At 41.5% G+C, this 18,067-nt stretch overlaps 1 protein-coding gene across 4 annotated transcripts in view; it reads right to left on the bottom strand.

Annotated features, from left to right (window-relative positions):
- Positions 1 to 18,067, bottom strand: part of LOC112995231 (calcium/calmodulin-dependent protein kinase type IV) — a 173,770-nt gene that overhangs the window by 5,437 nt on the left and 150,266 nt on the right. For all 4 annotated transcript variants that reach the window (XM_064500087.1, XM_064500089.1, XM_026120090.2 and 1 more), the window contains 4 exons: positions 17,182 to 17,272; positions 15,199 to 15,273; positions 8,190 to 8,265; positions 1,248 to 1,374 (listed from right to left, as the gene is read on the bottom strand). In XM_064500087.1, the coding sequence (XP_064356157.1) occupies positions 1,248 to 1,374; positions 8,190 to 8,265; positions 15,199 to 15,273; positions 17,182 to 17,272 (369 nt within the window). The remainder of the gene's footprint in view (positions 1 to 1,247; positions 1,375 to 8,189; positions 8,266 to 15,198; positions 15,274 to 17,181; positions 17,273 to 18,067) is intronic.

The following is an 18,067-nucleotide window of genomic DNA, read 5'->3' on the forward strand; positions in this document are numbered from 1 at the left end:
AGGGGAGGACATGCTTTAGGACTGTCTAAAATTTCCCCACAAAGAGTCCCTTCAACTACTAAAGAAAGACAGTGCCCTGAAGAGTGTGCACGAGAGCTGGTATTGCGACGCGCAGTCGCTCCGCTGCGAGTCCACCAAAGGGGTCTAAACAAATCACTGTAGCAAAACACCCCCATACTCCCCACAGCACGAGTTTTGTCTCCAGAGCCACAGGCTCCATCGTTATCTAGAACTTACTATCAAGTCTTCTGAGCTTTACTGTAGCGAAATGGTAGGGACCAGTCCGCATCAAAGCTCTCTGCACACAGGGAAAATGTAGCTTTGCTGCAGACTGCTGTTTATCTGACTTTTGGCGACACATAGCACTAAATGATATTTTCTTGAGCTTAGAAAAGCTTAAAATCTAATACAACAACAAAAAATACTTCAAACTTCTACAGTGCCTTTCATTTGAGGCATCCTGAAGTACTTTACAAACATTAATTAATGTAGTATTTTATGGGGCAGTTTGTATAAGCAATGTGGAACTGAGCAATTGTTTCTTCAATGTTAATGAAATAACTGAATTGCCCAAGTATTGTTGACAAAAATCAAACTCAAGCATATTTATCTCTGTGGATCAGTGTTTCCTGGATCCAATTTACTTCATCCAGTAATAAAAGAGTACAGTGCAGAGAGCATGCCAGCCCTTGCATTTTATTAATAGACCATACTTAATGGTAATGAGTCTTCCCTCATCTTTTGAGAAAGAACTTAAATGGACAGAAAAATGCAGTCAGCAAGAGGGGACTTCACTCTCTATTGTCTTTTTGTAGTCTTCCACTGCAGTTCAGATTTGAAAACTGCACAAAATGTAGGGCTTGTTTCTACATTTCCTTGAAGGTGGGTGCCCCACAAAAAGGAACGATGAAGCACCTCAGAGCTTGAAGGAAAGTGGGCAAACTTGAACACTGTGACAACTGCCAACAAGCTGTGGCTTAATTCGCAGGAGGACCTGAACATTCACAGTTTTGAGTGTTCAGTACCTTGCAAAATTACAGCACTGGATTCCCAGGGGATGTTTTACAGCCACATAACGTACCCAGGGACAAGAAGAAAAAAACAAAGAGTCATACGAACAACTAACTAACCAATTCCCCCCCAAGCAACACCCTCCCTGCCAAAATGCACTCTGTCTGTCAGTGAAAGAGATGCTAACATAATATATACCAGCAAAGATATTACGCTCTCATTTTTGTTGTACTTACTAAATCCTTGGCATTCAGAGACACATCATCCCACCAGGGGGAAACAAAGTCATATTCACAGTTCAGGATCCTCTTAAACATGTACTGATCTCCCCTTTCATCATAGAACGGTTCAAAGCCACAAAGTCTGCAAGGATAAAAAAGTGAGAGAGAAGTTTATTGAAGATTAATTGGTTTCAGGCTGCGAGAAACAGTTCCCAATAAGATCTTTCCTCACTTCACATCCTGTCCACCACTATAGGAAACCTGATTTGGATGCACACCTGAACTTCGCACTCAACTGCTAGCTCTACAACAGCAAACCAAAATGTTGGCTATAAGCATTCACAAGCACTGGGAAAGGCTGATCAAATTGTAAATTTTCTGTTGTCACATATCTCTAGTTAGAACTGTTTATAGAGGGACTTTACATAAGGATAGCCATACGAATTCAACCCCAAAGCTCCTTACGTTCTTCAGCATCGGACTAGCTAAAAGCAGGTATTTGGGAAGAGTAGAGAAAGAGTGATCTGTGGCTCAGGGACTTCTTGAACTTCATGAAAAATTGCATGTTTATATTTAATAAACTTCCACAGACCTTTTTCTTCATGAAATTTTTCAGTCCCTTTTTGAGTGGATACAAACCTCTAGCACCCACACCAGCTTGTGGCATGGTGCTGCACAGCCCCACCGCGCACCGTGCAAGCAGCTCCCTCCAGGCTTTGCCTGGAACCTGCCATGCGGTAGTTTTGTTTGATGACCCCAGAGCTTCTTCTGGAGAAAACCAGCAAACAGTTGATCTCTGTTTACCTTCTACATGCCATGAAATATTTTTAGCTTATTTTTCATCTGCTGATCTCAGGCTTAGACTATTTAATCACTCCTCATTCTGAAGCCTGTGCTCATCCCTGCCCTCTTCTGTGAGGCTTTTCCAATTCTACATCTTTCTGAAGTGGGTGCAAACACTATTCGGTGTGGGTACACCATATTAGCATATTAGCATAATGATGTTTTCTATTTTAGTCTCCATTTCTTTGCTAATAACTCCTGTCACTGGATTTGGTTTTTTTAGATTGTTTCTGAGCAATGAGTTAAAATTTTCACAGAGTTATTATCAGAATCCCCAAAACTCATTCTCAAGGAGCAAGACCAACCATTCATACTTATGCTCTGTTTTCCACCTTTTATCTGGTACTAAGGCACTAGAGGACACAAAAAATAATGAGAGGTTACATGCCTTTGTTAGGAATTCAGTTATTTCACCCTTGAATTCATTTAGACTATGTGAGTTAATGGGTTAATACTATCTCGTTCTTTTGATCCATTATTCTCTTGTCCACAGATCTTCTGATGCCTTTAATATTGAACTGAATTTATGATGAATTTAATATTTCAGCTATGACTTTATCTTCTCTGAGTTCCATTTCACACCATGCTTGTCACTGGCTCTACAAACTCTACAGCCAGCTTCTTCCTTTTGAAGTCTCTCTAGACAGAGTGTAAGAGCATTTTGGGGGAAAAAACTGTATCAAATAACACCTTGCAAATTATCTGAATGAAGATTTAATTTACAGATTAGATATATTCCACAGAACTCTATGGGTAATGCAAATTCATAGAAATGATTTCCACTTATGTAATCTCTTTCCTGTCGCATCAATGCACTTTAATCATGCCTGCACATGTAATCAGATGTTTTAAAGTGATTTCCTATTTAACCAATAAATATTCTCCACTAAAAAAAAAAATCTATCTGCTGTCCTGTTTCAGGAAAATGCAATGGGCAACACAAGATGATGACAGGAAAACAACAGTGAACTATAAAGAAAAAGAAGAATACAATTCTGGCAAATGTAAGCTTACATTTTAATATGTTCTTATTTTTTTAAAGCCAATCATTGTGCTTACTGTCCTGAAAGGGGGACAGATGTTCAAGGAATGAATGCTTTTTTGCATTCGCGGAGTGTAGCCTGTGGGTGGAACGGCTGCACCACATTAAACTGCTACAGAGAAAACAGAAGTCCACTGTGAGCATATTCATTTCCAAGTCTGTCAGAAATGGGTTAAAATACAGGGATCCAATCTCCAAATACAGTGCCCAAATAGGTGGGAGATGGCCACGGTCACCCTGCTCTCTTCCCTTGCGTCTGTCTGCCTCTCTCTCCGTCTGTTCTGAGCTTGTTTCAATTAGGCTCCATTCCCCAAGGAATGCCTTTGCTGAGCAGGGCTGTCAGGCCACTAACCGCTTCAGCCAAAACTATCTTCTGGTTACTAGGTAACCGATCATATATAGTGAGCCCATGTTTAAGGCTCGCATTGACTGTGTTGGAAGCCTTCATTTTTGTAAGTGCTTTCAGCTGAGGTTTTTAGAGTAGCTCCTTTTCTACATGTTGCACTTGCTGGCTGTGCCTTTCCATAGGCTTAAAATTGCAGTGCTTTGTGGGTTATTTCAAAATCACTGCATGGGATATCTTGTCATGGTTCTGTTTCCTCTCGATCCTCCTGTTCTTTATCCTCTGCGCTAACACTTCTTGCACATCTGAAATTAGTACAGCACCTAAAGCCAATCCTGAGCGTTACCTGGAATTTGAAATCCAGTGGACCAAACATATGCAACTTACTTACTCTCAGCGCTGACAGTTCCCTCCTGCAAGGTGCAGAGCTATGTGGTAGTCAGGAAACTATGTGGCTTCCCCCTAGGGTCCTCTCTATCATCTCCCTTCTCACGTTAAAGCATTTGAAGACATGTTACAGACAATAATCCCAGACACAGAACACAAGCTTAGCACTAGAAACCTACCTGAGTTCAGGATCTTTCTCATCCTTGCACTGAATGCACGAGCAGTAAAATACAGGGTTTTCCTATTTGTCAGAGACCTGACAACTTGCTGCTTGTAACCACAAAGTGCTTAATTTGGGATGGAACCAAACATTAACTCTCAGCACTGTATTTGCACCTATGAGCTAGTTCCCTTAGCTACCATTTGAGCCAAATGATCCAAAAATCAGGATAGAGCGTGTCTTCCTGCATAGCAACTGAAATATTAAATGTAAACAGTAAGAAGAAATCCTGAAGTTCTCAGTGGACTGAAGAATTAATTTCGGGAAGATCAACCAAAGCTCTCATAACAATACAACATAATTAAAGAGGAAACATACTAATGGCATGCAGTTAAACAGGCAAAATAAGCTTTTTCCAAATCTATGTCCATTTTGAATTTAACTCCACCTAGGACTTTGCAGAATCTATGCATTAGGCACAGCAGTGTTCTGGTTGAATATCACTGCAGTGGTGGTTAGCTCTGCAATATGATAGTACCCAATCACTGTAGACATAGTGTGGAACAAATGCAATTAATTACACACAGACTACACTGCATGCAGCCTCATCCATTTGAAATCTCCTTGGCTTCTTGTTTATAAATGTTGAGGAAATCTCTATTTATTTCTATCATAACTCACTACTATAACCTATTGGAATATTATAAACAATTTCTATGGATATGCTTCTACCTAAAAAGTAAAATTTTCCTTTTCAACAGACAGATTTTTTGTCTATATGCAACCTTAGATCAAAAAGCTATAGGTGTGATTTTCAACTTAGGTAACTTAAACTAGGGTAAAACCCAGCATCTGCTCTTGATTTCTTTTAAATCAGATCTATGATGATTCATTTTAATTCAATTACATATTGAATAAAGAAAAATCAATGTAAACAGGTTTAAAATCCAATTAGAAGTGACCAGACAGTGTTTTGTAACCTTTTAAGTAAGTTGGTAAAAAAACACCTTTAACTAAATCCATGCTATTTTGACCAGAGGCAAGGCCTCTAGATTTGTTGACTACTCTATGCATCCCAAACGTGCAATAGTATTTCTAACCTACAATACAAGAGGAATACAAGAGGACTGCTCCTCTCTGCTAGTACAACTGTAAATACTATTTTCCTGGAATTATGACAATTTACATCAGTATGTCTTTATATAATTTGCATCAAGAATAATAATTGTGCTATCAAAGTGTGTGTGAAAGTTCTTCTTAAATAATTGGGAAGTAAGCATTGTATTGGTGAGAAGATGCAGCTCTACACACACATACTCTGTAGCATGGTAGTTAACTCTTGCACCCACTCTATTTTTTGGGTTAAACAGCTACATATTTTGAGTCTACATATGTACATTCCCTCTACTAAAATATGAGGCTGGACAAGCAATACTGCCCTTAAGGCTGCAGGATTAATGAAGCAGTTACAGTTACAGTACAGATGCTTTTCTGATTTTAGCTTCTAATCCATCAGAAATGTTGACCTACAAAGCCTTACACTCAATGAAAGTGTTTTAAGTGTGCAGCATTATTAAAGCTGAATGGAAGAGATGGTTAAGTGGAATAGAGTAGGACCTTTTTTTGCCCGGCTTATCCCTGTAGATCAAAGGGATTTTGATGGGGGAGGAGGAGGAGAACAGGAGGAGGAAGACTAGGAGGAGCATCTGTTTCGGCACTGTGTCCCAGCCAGAACGTTAGCTTGCACGTTCGTATTTACACCAGTGTGGTAGGTGAACATGGCATGTTGGAAGGTTTGGAAAAGATGCAAATACTAGGAAAAGTTGCATAGAGCAAATACCACTCTGCATATTCAAACAGGAGCTTGCTGTATGTTCTCACTTGGAGCTTGCTTACAGTTGAAAGCAAGTTCAGATTAAAGGTGGCTGTGAACTCCAAGTACTAGCGCTATCCCTGAATCATTCAATTTCGAGGCCAGCCAACGGCTTGGTCTAGACATTTTTGTCAATGGACACCAAAAGGCACCCCTCCAATCTCACTGCCAGCCCTGCTGGCAAATTTGAAATCTCTCTGCCAGGCTTGGGCCACTAGAACTGTTCTAAGAAATGATCAGAAGTGAACTAACTTTGGAAAACAACGCATCCTCCTAGCCTTGGAAACAGCAGTGAAACAACTTTGGCCACTTGCTTGACACGGCCACCCTGTATCAGTGCAGGATGATAGCCAGGTCAGTGCCACAGGGTGCCTGTACAGCCCTGGAAAAGTCACTTGGATCCACTGATGAATAAACTCTAGAAACTGAAATAAAAACATAAATGGGATGACACTAAAGTTGGCACTATCAGAATACAGGGTGTAAGAGCAGGCAATATTTGAGATGTGATGATCCTCTACAGGCTCATGCTAGGCCTTGAAATGAGGATTCACATTTGAAAAGGTGAAGATAACAAAATGACAACAAAATGATGACAAAGATGTAAAGTGTGACCTCCAAAACTGATTGCTATTACATGCATGTGTTTTTTTGACATATTATATGGGAATACTGTAACCTATTATTTAAAGGGACGTGAAAGGAGAGCTATGATCTTATTGCAAGCTTATGTACAGAACAAAGGATGTTTTCTCATATTACCGATAAAATAGTTTGTTTGTCAGTGTATATATATATCCTTAGAAGTACTTTTAATAGAAATCCTAGAAAATATAATTGTTTCTTACAAAGATATAAGGAAAATAATTCTTTTATTACACACTGTACTTGTTGGACACATTTAGTGAGTACCAGAAGGGGAAAGAAGACTAAATACATGGTCTTCTGTATTTTTATGTATGTATGTAAAATCCTAATTTCTTCCACAAAAGGAATCCTGCAAGTACTGTATACAACTGCACAAGTCAGCTTCGCATCACTGTTGCCAAGGGAATAACTGAAATTATTTGTTCTCCCATAAAGAGAAGTGTCAACAGAACAGAAATAGAGTAATTTTCCCTTCTCAAAAATCTGCCTTTGACAGAGACCATTGATACAATAAGATAATTGCAGTCCTTATCAATCAAATTAGAACTAGCCATACTAAAGTCCAGACATAAGTGCCTACCTTTAGACATGACTGTTTGAACATTTTGGTCTACAATTGCAATTTCAACTGTGTAAAATATGTATGACCAGCATTGCTTACAGCCCTTTGTCAAACGTACATCTAGCTATTTTGTGAAACGTGGAACGTTTCACCTTTAACATTAATCACTTAAGCCAGCAGACTGATTTATTTTGAAGGGTGAGTGTCCAGGGCTGTCCTTTGCCTCCTGGCGAGCATCAGGGCTGAATGTGAGCCAGCAGCAAGGATGTCTGAGCCACAGCTCTAGCTGCGTGTGTGACTGACAGAGGTGGGACAGCTGTGCTTGCTAATACGCAGAGGCCATCAGAATTACTGCATGCACTTTATTTCTTTTCGCCCCACCTGTAGTGAAGCTGCTGTCTGTATGCGTGCCTGGTCTGCAACAAAGCACAATTTTCTTCCACTTTCTTCTGCCACACTTCTGATTGTTTGCTATGTGAAGATGAGTGTGGTTACGTCTTCAGCACAGTTTATCAAGGGATTCCAAATTCTCAGTGTCAGGCCAGATCCCCCGCCGCTGTGCGGAGCTCTTCTTCTAGTGCTCTCGCTGAGACAGGCTGCTCCTGGGCTGCTGCACAGTTATGCGGGCAGCAAGGGCTCCGTAGGGCACCCTGGCGATAGCAGGGGCAGCTCCAGAAGGGGCATTCCTTTTCTGGTGTTACCGAGGAAGCTCATGGTGACTACACTGACCTCAAAATCTTAGAGTTACAGTGTATCTTACAGTTTGTGAATGAGGAAAAAAAAAGTACGATGCTTTCTGATACTTGTACCCACTCTTCTTCTTTGAGCAGCTTCACTGTTGTTTGTGCACATTAACAGCACGATTCTGCACAGACCTTGCTGCCATTGACTAATAAATGTTACATTTATCAAATATATAATCTGAATCTTTTCCCATGCTCCTCTAGCATTGGGCTTATTTAAAAAGCATTTGAAATACCACAATTCAAGTTCAAGATCTCTTTGTTTTCCAACAGCACAGCTCATAATGTCATAAAAACCCAAATGTGCTTACAAATGAAATGCCCGCACACCGCTCCGCAGCACCGCCTGCACTTACAGGATGTAGGTGATAATCCCCAACGACCACATGTCCACCTCGGGGCCGTAGGCACATCCTCGTAGGATTTCTGGTGCTGCAGGTGATGAAACCCTTGTTAGTAAGACAAAAGTTGAACGCAGAAATAACAGTCACAAAAGTCAAGAATTTCAAATCTGTATGACTCAAACTCAGTGCGCTTCTGTAACCATCTTTTAAAAACTGTTATGGCCTGCTCCTTTTAAGCCCTTAATTAGGCAAATAATTCCCACTCAGTGAATACAAAGCAACAGAAGCCAAGTCCAAGCATAGCCAGAAAAAAGTGTAAAGTGAAAGGCGAACTTTCAAAATCACTTTTTATGTTCAAATTTGTGAAAGGAAACACAGAGAGCTAGGCTAGCACTGGAGCTGCAGTCTGACAAAGGAGGTAGTTTTTTAGTTTGATATTTGCTGTTTTGGCATTTTACTTTTTTGGTTCCTTATTTGGTGCTTTTTGGTATTTTAATTACAGAAATATATTTAATTCTGATGTCAAAGTTAATTAAGGTTGTAAACATGTTTTATTCCTAAACCACTGTTTTGACCAGATCCAGATTTTCCTTTCTCTCTCCCCCTAGCCTACCCCTTTGTTCCCCAAATTTTTTACTATAATTTTTCTTAGCTTTAGTCCACACTGAGGAGATTTCAGTTTGGTTTGCCTACTCATATTACATGGAAACTGAATATTTGGGCTATGATGGACTACAAGACAGACTGCTTGAGAAATGAAGCTTTTCTTTAACTCCTGATAAAGGAGTTTGGCCCTGAGGAAAGACAAGACCATTTCACGCAATTGCTTCTGCCATAGCGGAGAACAGGTATAAAGGAAAGACAGTCTGGGGACTTTTTCCCCTGTAATGGTAAAGGAGTTCAGCTTCGCCCTAGCAGCTTGACAGACACACCTCAAGGGAAGCTGAGCAGACTGGTATATCCTTCAGGCAATATAGGTATTTGCTGATGCTGTGGCCACAGAAAAAAACATACAACTAATTTTGAAAAAATAATTAAAAAGACACCGCTGAGTCACACTTCCATGCACTAACACGGCCTTCTTAAAAAAACCACTGTATCAGTATTATCAAACCTACGGGATGGCATCACAGCTCCTGAACCCATCAGCTCCACCCTGCATGTGTGATGACTGTCATGTTTCTCTGGCACAGCAGACTTGCTGTGCCTACCTATATCAATGCTGCAGCACGTACGTGTCCTTCCCAGGACATCCCAAACCCACTGTGCCTGCCACCAGCAGCCCATGGGCTCCGATTTCCACCTGGGAGATAGGGACAGCAATATGCCATCCTTGCTGCCAGAACATATTATGGGTATATCTACACTTCAAGCTCTGCTCTGTGGAAACGTGTTCGTATCCACCAGTCTGCCCACATAGCCCCTCGGTCTGGCTGCATGGCCAAGCAAACCTGAACCATTTCTCTTTACTCTTCTGCTTCAGTTTCATAGCTGTGAATCACAGGGCCAAGAGGATAGGGGGCTTCCCTGAGCCGTACGCAACTTCACAGCTCCCTGCCCCACCTGAAGCTCTGGTTGCCCATGTGGACTGGTCCAGACTCCTGCCTCGCTCCTTCGCTGCCAGCCTGAGGGTGACCTCTCACGGTGCTGCTAACTGTCCCAAGGACTATGCTAGGATATTTTTGTGGAGCATGATTTTAATCAGGATATATACTACCTCCTAACTGCCTCCAAGCAGCTAGCTTAGACTAGACTTAGACTTCTTCCACTTACCGGAAGGATCTACCATGTCAGGAACCATACACCACGCATTTTTACAAAGCATTAATGTAAAAGGCAAAAGACACTAATCACTGAGCCCACTACATATCACTGCTGTATGTGGAAGCTTGCTAGCCTAAGCATAGACTCTCCCTGCTGTCTTATTCTTCTGTTGGATAAACTTGTGAACAGAGAGAGGATGTTTTGAGGAGGGATTCCAGATCCCAAATGAATTTAACTCAGATCAGCTTGTAGCTAACCAGGACAGCTTAGAGGCGAAATAGCCAACAGCCTTAGAGAAAGAGATGCAGAGGGGCCAGGAAAGGAGCTTTTGAGCTCTGCCTGCCATGTCTGTTAACACCATGTGGGGAGTTACAGAGTAGACAGGGAAATCTTCTGTTTTATGGCCGACACAATTCCTCTTCTAGAGGATGCAGTGTTTCTTGCTTTGGATAAGAGCAGAAGATACATACTCAACGCCTTTATTTCAGTTCTCTCCACCTTCTGCCTCAGTACTGTTCAATGGCCATTAAGCAGACCAAAAAATTTACATCCACAGCTCTGTAAATGAGCATAACACAGCAGCTACCTGCACTATCTGGACTGTGTTTACACAGTTAGATATCTAGCAGACACTTTTTTTTTTTATATCCAAGAGTTTTCTCTTGGTAAATGGATTGCACTAAAATATTGCTGCTAGTTGAGACATTGGCTGTAACAGAGCGATCATGAATCATAGTTCTGTATTGGCCTGTTTTTATGTGCTACTAGAAGCAATCACCTGTGCCCTCCTTAAGTTCATTCAAAGGAAGATGTTTCAGGCAAGTGAAATTCTTTGTGACCATCTTCTTGCTTTCAGTCCTCTGCATCCCTTTGCACGTCCCACAAACCGTAGATTGAAAAGGCCTTGATGCCAAAGTATCCAGACACCAGTGTATTTTCTCCTTGCTCTGTCCTTTAGGGAGAAGCTGTTGAAAGCTGGGTGGGCAGGATATTGGAGTTGGCAGCCTGTGTCTATCAATTATTCACAGCTTAATTTGGCATTTCAGCAGTGTTCCTCCTGTGTTTCCTCCACTTCTGGAAAGTAATGTTTGAATATTTTCCAAGCACCAGGAACGCTAGTTAGTCAATTAACTCAGTTGGTAAAGCAAGGATTGCAGGTCTGTGTTGGTAGGCACAAAACTCCTACTTTCTTTTCTTCTCTTCTCAGCACAGACATTCAACCTCAACCCTCCCAGCCAAATCAAGCTATTTTGAGAGCTCTACTATGGGACTAATCTTTAACCCACTTTTTACAGTATACAAACATAGGCATAAGAAGGGCTACATACTAACTACAATTTTATAGCATTTGTAGCATAACAACCCTGAAAGAAGGCTGCAAGGACTTGAGTATTTAATACTTCAAGTACAATTTTATGAAACTGAAAAGATTAGGACTAAGTTCTGTTCCAAGGCGTGTTTGACACCTGTGTATTCTTAGTAAACATGCCACACAAGCTAATGGCCATGTTGCCTGGTTCACATTATCAGCCGTGCTATGAGCTAAGAGAGCAATCTTACTGCTTTCACCAACATCATCTTCCCTTTGCTCCTACAGTAACAAAAGCAAGTGCAAAGTGTTGCATTGGGATAGACTAACCTCATGCAACAGGACAGGCTGTGGGCTGACCAGCTAGGGAGGTCTGGGGGAATGACAAGTTGAATGTGAGCCAGCAATGTGTCTTGCACCAAAGAAGGCCAACCACATTCAGGGCTGTATTAGCCAGAATGCAGCAAGCAGGTCCAGCACAGTGGTCTTTCCCTCTGTTCAGCACTTGTGAGACCACATCTAGAGTGCTGGGTCCACTTTGGGGCTCCCCAGCACAAGAAAGACACTGACATACTGGAGTGAGTCCAGTGGAGGGGCACCAAGCTGGCAAGGATGTATGAGGACAGGCTGAGGGGAAGGGGTTTGCTCAGCTTGGAGAAGTTGAACAGGAGGCCTAACTGCTGTTTACAGCTACCTGACGAGAAGGTACAGAGAAGAGAGCCAGACTCCTCTTGGAGGTGCACAGTGACAGGAGAAGGCACAACGGACACAAGTTGGAATAGGGGAAATTCTAATTAAATAAAAGGAAAACATTTTTCACCATGAGGGTAGTCAAATACTGGCACAGGGGCCCACAGATATAAGAATGCAACATTAAAAATAGCTGCTTCGAAGAATTGGGATATACATAGACGTTTACAAGGCAAGTTCACTCCCTGCTTCTTTTCTTTGCAGGAGCAGAAGTCTCAGTTCAAAGAATCCATGCTATAGGCTAAACTACATATTACTTTTAGGAGGAACCCAGCCAGTACTGAACGTGACCCTTCCTGTGGGACTCCCCATACTGGCCTGGGAGAGAAAATGCTTTGTAAATCCAAAGTATCTCTACACTGCTGGCTTCTGGCCTGTTTGTTACCCAGCCCTCACCAGCCACTTTCAGAAGCCTATGTTTAAGCCTCTGCCATGCCTGAGCATGAGTAACAGTGACCTTTTGTCCTGTTTTAGGGTGAAACGCGTTTAACAGACTCACTCATGTACTTAATCCACTGCGCAAGCACAGGTATTCAGATAAATAATGCACAAGGCTCAGTATTTAATCTTTCATTTCTGTGTGATTGCCTTTAGCTTCCGCACAACTCAGTTCAGTTGTGTCCAAAACTACCCGAGGTAGTTACTGCCCAGCACGCTACCACATATTGAAGTATGCCTCAGCTCAAAATAGCCTCTCGTATGAGCCCATTCAGGAGCAGGATGTCAGCAAGAACAGCAGAAATAGGTTTCTGCATAAGATCACCTTGGCTGTGGGAGAGGAACATCCACCCCAGGAAGCACATCCACCCCAGCGGACTTGCCTTGCACTAATCCACATCACCAGCCTTCCCAGCCATTAGCTGGTTTGCTGACGTGAAAGTGCCTTGCCACAGCCATAGGGTAGCACGAGGCAAGCAGTTTGCCAAGGCAGTTGCAATCCTCTTTTGCCCAGGGGCCTCCTTCTTGCACGTGTTCTGGCACTGCAGGATCCACCTCTGATGCATTTTCTGGCCCCAGACGTCCAGGCAAGCTTCTCATGGCTGTGTCTGGGAGGTGGCCATCCCTCTGCTGATAGTGGAGCTGTGGTGTGGGCAGCCTGGGACGCTCATCTGCCTGCTCAGCTCCTCAGCCCTGCCCGGCTCCGCTGATGCCGAGGACAGCGCGAGCCACAGATGTCTCCTCAGATACCTACGCTGCTCCTCAGGCCGCCCACTCGCATGCACACGCAGCTCAGCCATAGTATTTGAGGCTTCTCCCTCGGGTGGATGGGCCGAGCTGAGGGATCGGCACAGTTCTGGTTTGCCTGGGAGAGCTGCGCTGAATGAAACCCAAAGCCACACAGGGCATCTTCAGCCAGGCAAGGGCCTCCCCGCAGCACGAACCACATCTGCGGTGGCTCCTGCGGAAGGTGTGCAGGCTGACAGGCCTTTTTCTCTCCAAAGCAGTGGAGAAAAAGACCACACTGCCAATTATTCATGCTGTTACTGGTGTTATGTTTTTTTTGACTTGCTTATCAAAACAACATACTCCCATATGACAGCGTGGGAATGTATTTTTGCCTAAATGTGATTCTCTGGAAATTTGCTTTAATTTCAAGTATCCATGGTATTTCTTTTGTATTAAAATTAGACGCCCTATATTATTAACAACCACAAGACTGAGATGTATGAATAAGCTGTGATTTCTTTTTCAAGGAAATTATGTGTACTTTAATATGAAGTTACACTAAAATCATTTCAGGTAGATAAAGAAACATAAAGCAGAGGTTGTGAGCAATAATAATATATATGCTTATCAGTTTAGCTTGTATTACTGTAATCTTCTGATGTTTAATAATTATGCTACAATAATTATAGTATAAATGTTCAGTCAGAATTATTAATTTACACCACCGAATCCAGAGGAATTTGTTGCTGATTTCAAGGGATGCAGGATTTAGCATTTCGGAAATTTCTAAACCTGTTTTCTCTAATAAAAATAGCACTAAGGTGGGCTTTACAGACTAAGGGAACAGCCTCCCCAAAGAGAGAGATATGATTGCAGCTATGCGTTCACATGCAAATCAAAGGTGGATAGACACATTTTCATCTACAGTACAAACTTTTGCATGTGCCACTTTGGAAAAAACACAAACATACAAGAGCAGGATAACCGAGACAAGTCACAATTTATAAACTGTGTGCACATTTCCTATGTAGAAATGAGGTAAAACTGTCCTTAAAGGCCATCAATTGAAAAACAGAAAACCAACATAAACAAATATTTAATAACCTAATTTCTAAATTAGTCAAGGAATTAAAATTACTGTCCTTAAGCATTACACCGTTTTGGCTAAGCGCAAGAGCCCTATGTTTCCTCTGAAGTTATCCATAAAATCATGTTTGTTCAGGTACTGTGAATGCACAGGCAAATTAGCCAATTTGGCAAAGAACAGTTCAGGCTGAATCTCACTATCACGGCAGAACTGAAGCCAACCTATGATTTCATTCTAATTTTATTTAGGAGAAAAACAGATTTAATTAAAAGTTCCAGTGCCTCTTTACTGCAAAAAGAGACATACAGATCTACTCCAGCTGCACTAGTTGACAGGATCTGCCACGAAGTGCTCCTTGATATTATATTCATTATTCTCTATTATGCGGGTCCAGCTCCAGCACTGAACAGAATGGCCTGTTTGAGTCAAGATTTAAATCTACATTTAAAAACATGCATTTACTGAAATGACTTTGTTTATGCGGCTGAAGTTATGATCCTACTCTACGGAATAATTCAGGTTCGTTTGTGTTAAAAAGTATCACTTTAAGATAAATTCACTGTAATTAATATTCAAATGTTCATATTGTGTACCACCTCTATAAATTTTAGTGTTTTCCATGAGGCCTTACATAACCCACATTTCTGCTGATGCCTCCCCAATACTATTTTAGTAATTTCATCATTTTTATGCTAGCTGGACTTACTTCCATGCAAATGATGAACTTGCACCATAACATATGTTTTGATTATTAAGCTTCAGCTCTTGAGAATATGAGTTTAGAAAAACTTTACCCAGTGCCAATTCTGAATTTTAGTTCTTTATTTCAGCTTTTCAAAGGCTTTCTGAATTTTGAACTTAGTAAGAAGCATTTCACCAAGGAAAGAAAAAATGTAACATCCATGTGTTAAGTTCAGCACACTGTAAATAATCAAGGAACATACCACAGTACCCCGGAGTTCCACAAACCGTCTTCATGGTCACCTGATCTTCCACAATCTTGGAAAGTCCAAAATCAGCTGTTAAGAGTTTTTAGAAATAAGTTTTTACTTTTTGTAAAAGCATTTTTCTTACATTGTATATGCAATTAAATGAACAGTTCTGCATCATATGAACAGTACTGTCATTTCCAGAGATGAAGATGAATTAAAAAAAATCCACCCATACTGTCATCCAGAAGCAAAATTTGTCCACACAAATGAGTATCGCTGGCTCTTAAATGACCAAAATATTTTTAAAATGCAATTTGTTTCCTATCCTGAAGAACACATACAGCCAATATTATGGGATGCCTAAACCCATTAGGTTATCTAAACAGAAATACACTTTACTTTTATAAACACTACCACTCATTGTACATCAGAACTCAATTCAAACAAGGCAATAACTTTAGCCAAAAGATACAGAAGCATAGCACTTAAGGAAAAAAACCCACATTGTCATTCTAACCCTCACTGCCTTAGGAGGTACAAGATGTACGGGACCTATATAACAATGAGCGCCCCTGGTACCGCTCTGTTTGTCACGTAGATTTGGAAATAATCCCTTCTTATTCCAAACTAGCCTACTTTCTACTTCTAAAAGCTTTGCTGCTTTTAAACTTCAGTGAGAGATAGACGGCTACATCTTCATGTTTCCCCTTGGGGAGCCTGCGCTTATGGAGACAAATATTTCAGGAGCCTTCATGCCACTCTGCTCGCCAAACCAAGGCCGCTGGATGGTGCATTAACCTACTACATGTTACCACTGTTAGAACCCTTCCAGGAAAGGTGAGCATGAGGATAAAATGCAAATTAAGATACTATCATCCCTAGATGCAAGACTTTCCTAGAAATTTATTTTAATATGAAATTGCTGATATCTAGTTCCTGGAAATCTGGTTCCTGAAACTCATGATAAACACAGGCCTGACAAACAGGGCAACGCTTTCACTCCTCACATACTTCCCAGTAAGGTGGTATTTCCAAATTGATTTCATCTCAGGTACCTTTGCACACCTGGAATATTATTTACTAGGAAACCCCATATGGAAGAGGTCTGTTTCTTTAAGAGGAAGAGAGCAGAAGGTTCAGGATGCTTTTGCCTTTAGTATGTACAAATCAACCCTTTTCCAGGTTAACACATCCAAAATGCCACAACCCACGCAGTGCGTCAGTTAGCGTGCCGCTGCTTTCCATTTCCTCGTGCTGCGGCTCCGCAACGCCGCGACCTAGCAGGTTACCTGCAACGGCTCCACTGCGGCTGGCTGCCATGGGGCGAGGGGCATTGCCCCCAGCGTTCGGTCCTCTGCAAGCCAAGGGATTCACAAAGCACCTATTTGCGCCAGCAAGAAGGGGAAGTACCCAGCATTTTTGGAGGTCAGGCCCTGGACAAGCGGCTGTCCTTCCTGACAGGACTGGCAGGACGTGTCCCAGGTCAGGACAGCCTGATGGCACCATGTCTCTCCTCACCTGTCCTTGAGTGCTGACTGTGCCTCAAGGATCTTCCCTACTCTCTTTCACGGGATACTCCTTCTTATCCTTCAAATCTCCCTTTGAAACCGAGGTCAGCCTTCCTTAGTTTGCTTTCTACTACTTATCTGCACATTGCACTTTCATGCCAATAAATCTCTCACTTTTAGTATGTTAGTTTTAACAAAAAAGGGACACAGAAGTGATGTGTGCAGCTATAAGTCAATCTCATGATACTCCTTGTTCCTCCTGGGTTGTTTATTCTTTGTCACATTCTGCATAATTTTGGCTGTAAATTCCTCAGGGCAGGAATTTAGTTTTGCGTTTGTCTTTAAAACACCATGCATAACTCTGCAGCTGAACAAGTAACATGCACATTCATCTGAGTATCAGCGCTAGCATAGAATAAAACAATGGTGTGAAATACACGCTAGTGATATAAAAGAATATATTTAGCATATATTTAATGCTGCTCACCAATTTTTAACGGTGCGTCCGGTGCTGGTGTTGCATAGAGTAGATTCTCTGGCTTCAAGTCACGATGCACTATCCCATTTGCATGCAGGTACTAAAAGACAGAAAGTCAAAACAATTAATTGAGTATTAGGTATGTTATGGTCCAGCACGAGTTAATGTCTTCCTAATAATCTATAGCAGCAGTTTGCTGACTGCTACCTTTGTGACACAAAGTCACTCAACTAATTCTCTGTAGCTTTTTTCTGCAAACCTGCTCAGCATGAGATCCTTGGGTGTATATTGTGATCTGAATAGGAAACTGAAAATTGGGAAGGCAAAGAGAGCATCATGCCTATGTGAGAAGAAAAACATCTCAGAGAAGATCATTGATTCTTTTAATACAACAGTAGCTTCTGGGAAGCAATCTAAGAGATGCTGAGATGCCAAAGTCTGGCTCAGAGGAAGGCAGCTTTTGCACATTACAACTTTCTGAGGGGTAAGAAAATGGTTATACAAGTATTAAACTATTAAATAGACAGCCTTGATTAGAGGACAACTGCAACAGAGGATGTAGTGTGTGTCTTGGACTAACTGTATAATCTTCAGCAGTCTCCTCAAGGGTTGTAATATCACATAATCCTACAGTCTCAAAATTCCAACTGTCTTGCTGAAGCACACGCAGTACACGTGAATTTACTGAGCACTGAATTCCTTTAAAAATGCTGCTCCCGTCTTGCACAAATGGAAAACAGAATTTCTGGCATCTATAGTTGCTAGAGAAGGACAGAGAACAAAATATAATATACTGATTGACAAAAAGGAGAAGCTAGTGAAACAAATCCTGTATTTCTTGCTGATAAAATCTGCAGCAGAAATCTCTGAAGCCCTGGAAAAAAAACGCACAAGG

Source organism: Dromaius novaehollandiae, chromosome W, assembly GCF_036370855.1.
Source record: "Dromaius novaehollandiae isolate bDroNov1 chromosome W, bDroNov1.hap1, whole genome shotgun sequence".
NCBI classification, from domain to species: domain Eukaryota; kingdom Metazoa; phylum Chordata; class Aves; order Casuariiformes; family Dromaiidae; genus Dromaius; species Dromaius novaehollandiae.